This window comes from Crocodylus porosus, unplaced genomic scaffold (genome assembly GCF_001723895.1).
Source record: "Crocodylus porosus isolate Cpor-Errol unplaced genomic scaffold, CroPor_comp1, whole genome shotgun sequence".
In the NCBI taxonomy this organism is placed as follows: domain Eukaryota; kingdom Metazoa; phylum Chordata; order Crocodylia; family Crocodylidae; genus Crocodylus; species Crocodylus porosus.
In genome coordinates this window covers 51,916,301-51,927,359 of record NW_017728909.1, presented here as the reverse complement: position 1 = coordinate 51,927,359, position 11,059 = coordinate 51,916,301, and the positions used below count along the sequence as shown (strand labels likewise).

Below are 11,059 nucleotides of genomic sequence, written 5' to 3'. Positions count from 1 at the left end.
GGCCCTTGACCACCTTGGTCCATGCCCCTGACTGGGCAGAGCGGGAGGTCCCAGAGTCCTCCTTAGTCCTGGAAGCAGACGGTGCTCTACCCTGCGGCTCCCGGGGGAGAAGGGCCTGGCAGTAGGAGTCTATCTCCTGCTTGCAGTCCCTGATGTCACGCAGTCTCTGGACTGTGGCCTGGAGCTCCTCCAGCTGGCGCGCCAGAGACCCCAGTAGGGATCAGACACAAAGTTCTCCCTGTTAACTAGAAAGCAGAGCATAAGCAAACCATTATACTGCCTAGTGTTCTCTGTAGAAAGGGCCAAAAGCCTGCAAGCTATGCAGGCAAAGTAACAGCTTTATAAAAAACTGTTAGTCTATTACTTCACTATCAAAGTTGTTTTATCCCCAGCAGAAAAGGGATATGTAAACAGCATAATGCATCACCATACACATACCTTGAGCTAACTGTGTATGCACTGGGTCTGAATCCAGAAGCAGCACAGCTATGTTAATGTTAAACCTTGTACTAGGGAAGCCTAGCATAGCTGTTTCTATCAGCAACCTAGGCACAGTACAAAGCTAACAACTGTACTCCTGATTTCAGGGCTTCTGCATGCAAAGCTGGCTTAAAGTTCCCCTGCACTGTATAGACATATTCCATATCAGTGAAAAATTGGCAGAAACAAGATTTGGCTTCAGTTCTGGATTTGAGTGCTGATTCCTCTCTAAAGTAGAGAACCAAGCAAGAACCACAGAAGTATATTCTGCCCCAATGCAAGTATACATAATACTACTGCCTTCAGAGTCAGGCTCACTTAAAACAACAATTATCTTTAGTTCTCACATACCCTGCTGAGCTCTACAACAGCAGTCAAAAAATGAAACAGAAATTAAGAGTTTTGCTCATTTTTAGTGGAATATTAAATCATTCATTTTTGTCCTCTCACCTCTGCAGCATTCAGCTCCTCACTAACTCTTTCAGCATCATTTGGAGGAAGCAGATCAGATAGATTTTGCTCTTCCTTGTTTCCATATCCAGTGTAAACAACAACACACGTCCCTCTTTTCTGATTAACCGATGCAATAGTTGCTAGGTACACGTTTCCATCCTCAGACCAAACTGCACTACAGTTGTCACCAACTCTCCACTGCAAGAGAAGTAAGAGACAACTAAAAAGCTTATACTGTGACCTCTGGAAAGAGTATTTTCTCAAAATTTAAATTTTACTCTGGTCTTCAAGTTTTAACAAATATCCAGATCATCACATATTCAGCTAAGATCTTTCTGAACAGACACTGCAATATATTCCTCTCCCCAGTAAGGTTCTTTCATAGCCATTAGATGCATTTCTCTAGTGGGCCTGTAGAGCAGACCTTTATAAATATCACATTTAAAAACTCATTGAGGACCACAGTTTAAGCCTTACCTTCAGGTGAGAACCTCCCCCGCTCCTCGAAAATTTAAATATGAGCATAAAAGTGTGCAATATGAAGCAGAATTATAAGGTACATAGTTAAAATGACCTGTTTCAGTGGTGCCGTATTGCTTTTCTTTCTACTTCTGTTCTTTTTATTATTTTTTCTCTTTGTTCCAGAGCATTGTTCTTGTTTGTCTGAAGGTTCTGAGCACTCGCCATTCTTGAGGGCATTCTACAAGTAAAACACACACAATCAATGAATTCTCCACCTTAAAGCTCAGCTATTTCAAACAGTTCTCCTGCCCAACTCTCATTGTACAGCTAGGGGTGTGAAAGGTTAAATTATCAATCATTTAACCAACAAGCTCAGTGATAACCCACAAGGTTACTGTTTAGAGCAGGATGGGATGCAGTCTGACAGGAAAGGGAAGCCATGCAGTGCCCCCCAACAGGAACTGGAAGGCAGCAGGGCAGGCAGAAGGGAGGAGGGAGAAAGAGGGGTAAGGGGGGGACTAGTACCCATAGTCTATGAGGTTAAAGAGGAAAACAGTGAGCCGCCTAATGACAAATGGGTTGTGTTGTCTGGCTGTGCTCGCTGCTCCCTCCTCCTGCCCTGTCAAAAGGCCCCAGGAGCAAATCCCAACAGTAGCTGTGTCCAAGTTGCCTGCTGTGTTATCATTTAACTGATATAATTAGAGAATATTAATGATAAGTCTATAATTATAAAGTAATTATAATTAGAGAATATTAAGTATAATTAGAGAAAATTCAAGATATTTTTAATGATACTTATATGCCTAAATGCAGCTAAATAAGCAGTGTAGAGTCTGAATTTTGCTGAACATGTAGTCTTACTTTTGTAGGTGCCACAAAGGTATGACTACATGTTTAAGCATTTTTTTTGATGTTACAACATATTGTAAAACAGTCCCATCAATTTGCATAGATGTGTGTTTTTAATAGTGCCGGGTGTTTCCCCCCCGCAACAAGCAATCCACTTAGAAAAAAAACATGAACAGTTTCAACTTTTCATTTCAAAATAGCACCTGTTTTGCAGGAATGGAAGGGAAAATGTTTGGCTTGAGTTAACCCAACCCCAAAGGATTGCCTCAAACTGTCATTTCAAATCTACCCAAAAAAAGGAACCAGCCTTAAATATACAGATTTCAATCACAATTTAGCAGTGCCATTCTCTGGAAGTACTCTATAAGTTTCTGCTGGTGAATGCTCTGAACTATGTTAGAAAGGGAGACAGCAGCATCCCCTTCAACTCCGCCTTTCCTAAAACATCAGCGCTCGGGCACAAGGAGAGCCCAGGCCTGTACTAAACAGGCCTAACCCCATCCGGAGCTATCTGCCCTATTTGCAGCTAGGAACAGGGTTTCAGGTCACCTCAGGCAGGGTGCAGACAGCCCTCACCCCGCACCCTTCCCCCAGGGCTCATTAGAGCTGCAGTGTCTCAGCACCTGCGGAGGGAAGCCCTGGCAAAACGGGCCGCACAGGGCCGGGCGAGAAAACAGTCGCATCCGGGAAGCCCGCCCTGGCACCGGGTGCTCCGGCGTTACCTTAAAGGAGGCCACGGCCTTGTCGTACGCCTTGATCAGCGCCGTGTCGTCCCAGACGTCCGAGTCGTCACTCTGGGGAGGAAGCAAAGGATGAGTTGGGCCGCACACGCCCCCCCACCCCGTCCCGCCAGGCAGGCCAGGCCCGGCCCGCATAGGCCGAGAGCGGCGCAGGGCCCGGCCTGCACCTCGCACCTGCCCCACGCCGCGGCGGAAGAGCAGGGCCCCCGCCCCGCCGCCAGCAGCCATGAGCCGAGCCGAGCCGAGCCGAGCCCGCCGCGCCCAGCCACTACCCAACGTCGGCTCCGCCGCGGCCTGGGCAAACGCCCACGCGCCGGAGCTGCGACTGGGAAGCGCCGCGTCCTCCCGGCAGCTGCGGGGCGCTGTCGCAGGGCCTAACGGGAACCACCTGCTGCTTCCGGCTTCCCAAACAGGAAGGCCGGGGGTACGGCGGAACCACGACATCACTAGGCAGGGGGCGGGGCAGCGCCCAGCACAGCCCCAGGCAAGCAAGGCGCGGCCGCTGTCAGCGGGGCTTCTGCGCTGGGGCTGGGGCCTCCACGTCCCGCTAGGTCTTAGCTGCCCCTGTCCAGAGGCCCTATCGTACGGGGACAGGAGCTGGGAAGTAACTTCTCGTGCAGAGCCAGAACGATATAAACCGGCTCCAAGGGCTTTTCTGAAGGGGTAGAGGCCGGACCCTGACAAGTATGGGGAAGACTGGGACGTATAGCACCACCTTTTTAGGTGGTTAATGGGGCAAGCACCAGTTGATACGTTACCTGCCTCCAGGGGTCAGTGGATTGAGTCTGCACCTGCTTTGCCTTCTAAAGCAAGCAGGGAACAGCTATTTTTCTTCTCTTTTTTTTAAATGCATTACTCAAAGCCCACGGGCTGCTCTCAAAAGCAAGACTGTGCACACAGCAGTTGCAGCACTTTGTCTGGCAGGGGCAGTTACTCTGGCTTATCTACACAGTAGCACAGGCTTTAAAAGCTGCCTGCTGCCTCCCTCTTTGATAAATTTTAACTGGCTTAAATAATAATCTAGCACAACAGGTCCACAAGAATGTACAATGTTAATCAATACAAGTTGCTAGACTGTTGAGCTTCTAAAAGTTAAGCATACAGCTGGCTACCTTCTCATTCAAGAGAAGTTTAGAAAAAGGCTATTTTATTACTGACCACTAACACTTGTCTTTCCCACAGAGTTTATGGGAAAACTCTTCATAGCTAAGCAATAAAGGCAGCAGACTATGGTTGGAGAAAGCAGGGTAATGTTTTAGCCAGGAAAAGTCTGAACAAGTGAAATTTACATGCAGGTATCATGATCTTTTTACTGCATGAAAGGAGTCAAAACATAAATTTCTGTAAAGCAGCTTGCAGTGGATCCCTTCCCTTGATTCTTTAGTTGTTCCCAAAGGAAACAAAGCTCAGAAGATGATTTAAGACCATCTAGTAACCCATTTCATTCATATGAAGACAATATTTCGTGCAACATCATTTTATTGTAAAAATAATTTAAGATGAGATTTACAGTTTAGACCTTTACAGTTCAGTTTAAATGCACCATGCAAAGGTACTGGTTTTAAAGTTGTTCCACTTCAGAATGCAGGGAAGTTTTACTTCAAGAATCATGTTGAGGATGACATGGTCTAACTGCAGATTCAATACTTCATATAGTTACACAAACTATTCAGTGAAGCCAACATTGTTAACAATGAAAGCTGCAGTTAAGCTATTGCTACCAACTATCTCTCATAAGCATGCAAAGTAGTAAAGTTTTGGAAGAGATATCCCAGATAACTCAGCCTATATGAACCAGAAAATTAACTGCAAACTTAACAAATCTGCAAGTATAAGATAAACATAACCATTTAATGGCTGGCCACTATTACAAACATCTGATCTTTTAGGCCCCATAACTTCACTGATGCACTGTAGATTAAAGTCCCCTCTGTATCATTCATTTGTCTCCAGTCTGGAGAGACTTCCTCTCATTAGCTGCTTTCTGCTTTTGCTGCATGATTTCAGAGTCTCTGTAAACAAATGAAGAAAAAAAGTAGAACCCCCCACCAAGAAAACAAACACCCCCCCCCCCATAACACAATCCTTGCTGATTTTATTTCTGCCTTGTTTTCTACAAGTTCCCCACCACTCCAAGGAGAGGAAGAGCAGGATAAAGTATAGTTGTTTGGGCAAAAGGCTCAGTGCAATAGATTAACAGGCTGTCAGTGTTGTGACATTTAAAACCCTCGCCAAGTCTGTTGTTCAGATCTGTTGTACAAATCTGACAAAACTTCCTCCATAAACAGATACACTACCTTTTATATATCCTAGACTTTTCTTGTTGAAGTATCTTCAGTAGGGGTGTACTGGTAAGAGATTTTTGAGGCTGATACCGATAGCCAATTTTTAAGGAAGCATATCAGCCGACACCAATCTGATTTGATACCAGCCAAGCAGCTTGAAGAGCTGCATCCAGTTGGTAAGTCTGTTGTGGTGGAAGGGGAGGGGAATGGGAAGAGGCACAGGGATGGGGGGCAAATCAAGGCCCCTCCCATGAGGGAGGGAGTGGGGCTGGGGCAGGATTGAGCTGCAACTCATCTGGGGTTCCAGGGAGGGGTTCCTGCCACTGCATGTCCCCCAGGAGGGCACATCACCAGATCTGCATGGGGCAGGGGCAGGGCAGATCACCACTGTGGGCTAATGCTGCTGCACTCTTCCCTGGGGGGGAATGACAACTGTGCTGGGCTGGGCTACTCTTGGGGCAGGCAGCATCACTGTGAGAACGCTGCAGGGAGTGTGGGGTGCAGCCCCCCCCAAATTTGTTGTAGCTGCCTCTGACCCTCCCTCCACACAGCCCAGCTCAGCCCATCCCCCACCAGGAAGAGCCCAGTGCCACCCCAGCCCACATCTGGGGGTGCACACTCCCTCCGCCATGCCCTGTTGGACAAGCAGCAGAAGCAGCGGTGGAAGTCATCAGATGAGCACCATATGAGCAGCTCCTGGATGAGCAGTGCACAGCGGCAGGAGCCACCCTGCCCTCTCTGGCTAGGCAGTGCTTGCCCCAGCCCCTCCCTCACTGCAGGGGCCTTGATCTGCCCCTCCATGCCCCCCCCCCGCTCTCCTTCCACAACCAACTTACCAGCTGCATACAGCTTTCCAAGCTGCCAGGCTATGCTTCTCATCACCTATGTGCTGCGCTGTGGCTGCGCATATTCATGGACCATTTATCAGCCATACCAGGCCTATTTCCAATACAGACAGTTTTCTTTATAAATCGGTGCCGATCCAATATCGGAATGATGTATCGGTGCACCTCTTATCTTCAGAATAGGACATGCTTGGACAAGTTACAGCTCACTCAAATGTTCAGCCCTTTAAAGTATTTAAAGTTTCAAGTTCACCAATTTTTATCCAGAAGACTCAAAAAGCCATTTGATAGATATTCCAAAAAAATCTAAGTGAAATCAGGTTATCTGGTTATACAAAAGGACTGCAAATCAAGAAAATAAACTCTACTTCAGATACTTTAAAATTGTCTTTCATCTTTCAAAAACAGATGAGGTATCTCTCTTATATGACTGCTTCAGAAGCCAACCATTAGATCCTAATTTACGCATCTGATGTCTTCACATCTCAGCTTGGCTGTGTTTGTATACTTAATATTTATTATAAAATATAGTACAAAGACTTTTTTTTTTAAAAAAAAAAATCAGACACATTTTACCATTCAAAATGCAACTGTAGTCCTGAGTCAAGTTGACCAAGACCCATTTACTTTTTAATTTGTTGCCTAGATTTTACTTGTTGGTGTAGATGCCATCAATACCAACATGTAGGCAGGTTATTTTTATAACCCAAGCTTGAAATACCAACTCCTCCTGCTCACTGACCAGCCACAGGACACTGAACTTACCTCTGTTTTCTTTGTGAAGCACTCAGGCTATCCTCTTTTCTTTTCCCTTTGAGGGTCTCCTGGGCTTTCTTCATATTTTTCTGGCGAGCAAGTTCACGCTGGTTTCCACCTACAAGATTCCAAAGCTTACGTATGTATAATAGCTCTCGTTTTATGTTCACTTTGTAGAAGCAATATGAAGGGTTACTTCTGTAATTTATACTTTATAGGGAGGCCAGGGAAGGAATATTACTATAACGTAAGCAGGAAGACCAGAAGTTTGGCACAGCTGTCAGTCTAGTCCTCAAGACAAATATAAATTAGGTATCCCACATTATCTTATCACAGGCAACTAATCTGCCTCTTTCCAAGTTCCTACAATACAGTACCTCCTAGTTTCAAGGAAGTACAACTATAGAAAGAGATTCATCATGTGTTGCCTGTTTGGGCTTTTAACTAGACTCATGTGCACTCTCCATATAGAGGCAATTTAAGAAAACTGAAGCTTTTACAGAAACTCAACAGCTGCTTGATAGTGGCAAAATCTTGCTAACCCTGCTCCAATGAACAGCAAAGTGGTTTCTACTGAAGGGTTGATTTGACAAAATACTGACGTAAGCATTTAATGGAGACTACTATACTAAACAAGTTTAAGGGTCTATTTCAGGAAACCAGAATCCTATCCTTAAGAACGAAGCATTCAGCCCATGTACATCACAAAGAAAGTGAATCTGCAAGGACCATAATGTGCAGGGAGTTGGGCTGTCAGAGCAATTAGTTCAGCCTAAACACAGCTTGTGGGTACATACAGCACTACTTTCCAGCCCCCAAATCCCAAATGGTGCATCTGTTAATGTCATCTCAGCACAGCCCTGTTTTGTCCCACATGCACATGGAGTGAACCGACATAGGTTTCTACTAGCACCTTCTGCCTGCCCCAGACAAACAAGTTCTGCCCACTCTTGTCTGCCACATGCCTGCAAGCCCAGTAATTAGACATAGTAACACCATAGTATTCCTCTCAAGCTCTCTGCTTCTGGATGAGCATCTACAGGTTCCTCAAGCCATCTACCCTACTTAATTGCCTGGTTAAGGTAAGCATTACATGAAAAAGCAGCATTTGGATTTGCAGCAATTCTGTCCAAGCGGGTGGTACCACATGAGCACTACAGTTCCCTAGGACACCAGTTCCCCAAACTATAGTACACAAGAAAAAGTGGGGGGAGGAATGTGGGAGAAGTTGTGTAATGGCATGTTTAATTTTCATTGTGAAAGTGGCATTTAAGGGGTTAATATATAAAATGTATGTTGATAAGGATCTGCAGGCAGCTGGTAGGTCTGGAAGGGGGTGCACAAAAAAAGGTTTGGGAATCTCTGCCCTAGAGGAACTGATGAAGAGTGCTGAAACAGAGGCAGCTTAAAATGCATGTCCTCCCAGAGCAAAGAAGCTTGATACCAAGTGCTTTCTTGCTCCCTAAACATTTGTTATTTTCTACTTTGGATTTTTATTCAGATCTTCCTTGTTTTAACCACAGCCTCAGAGAAGCAGTGCTGGATAGGACTTGCCAGGGTCATTTAGATCCCTGGAGGCAGGATCGTCCCCATCCAAACCATCCTATACAAATAACCAAGTCATCAAACACCAGAGTAGGAGCCGAGCTGGAGTGCTGCCTGTGGATAACACTCTGGCCCCCACAAAAGCCATGATCTGGAACCTAGCCTGCAACAAGCCCAGCAGGGAGCTCATAGCAGCTCTACCTGACCCCCTCACAGGAAAGCCCAGAGTAGGCCGTGGGCTGAGCAAGGGCTGGGCAGCCTTCCCCATGAGTGCCAAGCCCCGGAGTGAAGCACCTCCCTGCCGGGGCTGGGCGAGCTTGTCACCCAGGCGGCCCCTCCGGCCTGTGCAGACACCCGCAACTACCCCGCCGGGCACCACACAACCCCGCCGCATCGCTTCCGGGCTGGGGTTGGCACAGAGGCCTGGACACACCGGGCGCAGCCGAGCAACGGCGTCACTCTCAAGGGCGAGGAGCTGAAGCGGGGCCCGCCAAAGCTAAAGCCGTGACGCTAGCGCAGAGGAGGGGGAAGGGGAAGGTAAAGGCGGGGGACGCGGATGTTTCCGGAGTACAGCCAGCCCAGGGACGCAGCGCCAGGGCCCAGGCACCGCGCCCAGGGGAGGGAAAACAACTCGCGCCGGTGGAGACCCGGGGCCAGACACAACCCCTGGCCCCGCGGATTACGGCCGGGGCAACCGTCCTGTCGCCTCCAGGCCCCGCGGCCCAGCCCAGCCCAGCCCGGCCCGGCCCTAGAGTCCAGCCACCGCAGCTCCCCGCACTCACGGGTCATGGCGAGACAATAGCCTGACCAGGACGTTACCAGCCGCCTACGCCACCGCTGCCAGAACCTTCTACCTCCCCTCCCCCGCCCATAGCTCTTATAGCAGGCACCGCCCTTGACGTCACAGGGGCGGGCTGCCATCGAGCCGCGCCCACCGCGACTTCTAGGGAAGTTGGGGGGTGTTTGGTGCGTGTGCGCATGTTCAGTGTACCTGGCTGGGTTACCAGAGTTAGGAGGGCAGCATGCCCCTAGGGCAACTGGGAGGCTGTTGGCCTGTGCAGGGAGGTGTTACCCCACTTGGTCTGCGCCCAGTTTCCGACGGCCTCCTGCTCCTCTCCAGTCCCTGATTAAGCCAGCAGTGCTTCAGTGGAGGCAGGAGGTGTTTGGCCCCGTCCTTTATTGGGCTGGTTGCGGGCTAGGGAGAGGGGCTTAAGCAGCGTGGTCTTTCCCCTCAGCAGAAACAAGTGGACTAGGGAACTAGGGCTGTGCTGTTCTGTTTAGGATGGAAGTGAAAAACATAAGTGCAGGAACAGCTAACAGCAGAGTTGCAGAGCAAAGGCTAGCTTGATTGATGGACCATCAAAACCATTAAATAAAAAGAGAGGGTCGTTAATACCTGTGGGTTGAAGAGACAGGGATCAGGCAGATCACAATGAGCCAGGAAGTCAATTGACTCCCTCCCAGGCTTGTCTAGAACAGCATTTCTCAACTTGTGGGTCATGACCTGAGAGTGGGTCACAAGAATAAGTAAAAGGGTTGCAAACAAACTTTAAAAATGGATTCTCCCTTAAAAGAGGGAAACTGGCAGAGCTCCAGTCTGCAAGGGGCTGCTTGGGGTCCCCCATGCCCCACTCACACCCCACCCTGTCCCACACACCCACCCCCTGCCCCACATACAGTGGGGCTGGGGCCTTGGGGTGGGGGGCAGTGGTTGAGAGTGAAGGGTGCTGGGTTGGGACTGGCCATCAATGTTTACAAATGGGTCCTGGTACAAAAAGATTGAGAACCACTGGCCTAGGGCTATTGCTGCTACTGCCAGGGCATTAGTTTTAAACTTAAGTTGGAGCAGGAATCAAAGGGGTGGGGGGAGGATGCACTTGCACCCCACTGGATTCACCCCTGTATCCCAAGACTTCACGTCAAATGGTGAGAGGTGGCAACTCCAAAACAGATGTCCAACGTTTCCTATTGGAACGTAGAAAAGTGGCACTGTAACACTGGGCGACCCAGACTTTGAAGCAAACTGGAATCTCATTGCCCAGAATTTAGGTTTTTAGAGGTGAATACTTTTATATTGCTCAAGGAATTCAGTGTATCAACATTTTAAAAAGCTATAGGGCCAAAACACCTGTGAAGATTTTACAAAAACATGCATAATTTCTAATGTTTACAATATGCCTCCAAGGTCTGAGTTGTAATGGTTTATCCAAACCTGACCTTACCTGGTTAATAACACAGTTCTCTAATACCTCTGAGGCTCTGAACAGAGTTGGAGGCTGGCAACACTTTCCCAAGCTTCAGCCACAAAATAAGTAACACCCATCTTGAGAAGCCAAAACAAAACGCTAGTTGCTAACTGTAGCTGTAGAGTGTAGATGTCAAAACATACTTATTCATGTTTTCTGAGCTTAACTGTGGCTTGAAATTAGCTGTCCCTGTTGGAGCTTCAGTTTGGCTCCAGACTGTTAGGCTACTTGTGCTTGCTTCCTTCATGATTCTAAAGGAACTGGCCGAGGTCATTGCAAGTCCCCTGGCACAACTTTATGAGCACTCGTGGTGGTCTGGTGAGGTACCGGAGGACTGGAAGAGGGCCAATGTGGTCCCTATCTTCAAAAAAGGTAGGAAGGAGGACCCGGGAAACTAT

General features: G+C 47.9%; 2 protein-coding genes across 2 annotated transcripts in view; both read right to left on the bottom strand.

Annotated features, from left to right (window-relative positions):
- Positions 1-3,443, bottom strand: part of LOC109308052 (survival of motor neuron protein-like) — a 9,593-nt gene extending 6,150 nt beyond the window's left edge. The window contains exons 1-4 of the mRNA XM_019532285.1: positions 3,159-3,443; positions 2,967-3,038; positions 1,508-1,633; positions 931-1,131 (exon numbers count right to left, since the gene is read on the bottom strand). Of these exons, the coding sequence (XP_019387830.1) occupies positions 931-1,131; positions 1,508-1,633; positions 2,967-3,038; positions 3,159-3,428 (669 nt within the window). The 5' untranslated portion in view covers positions 3,429-3,443. The remainder of the gene's footprint in view (positions 1-930; positions 1,132-1,507; positions 1,634-2,966; positions 3,039-3,158) is intronic.
- A 1,002-nt stretch (positions 3,444-4,445) lies between these two features.
- Positions 4,446-9,299, bottom strand: LOC109308053 (small EDRK-rich factor 1). The gene is made up of 3 exons (XM_019532286.1): positions 9,198-9,299; positions 6,880-6,988; positions 4,446-4,996 (listed from the first exon to the last, which is right to left on the bottom strand). The coding sequence occupies exons 1-3, from the start codon at positions 9,202-9,204 to the stop codon at positions 4,924-4,926; spliced, it is 189 nt and encodes a 62-aa protein (XP_019387831.1). The 5' UTR covers positions 9,205-9,299; the 3' UTR covers positions 4,446-4,923.
- Positions 9,300-11,059: the final 1,760 nt, after the last annotated feature.

Coding starts and splice junctions, on each gene's coding strand:
- LOC109308053 (XM_019532286.1), bottom strand. Junction 4,997..6,879: donor GCTTCACAAAGAAAACAGAG/GTAAGTTCAGTG, acceptor ATTTGTTTACAG/AGACTCTGAAATCATGCAGC.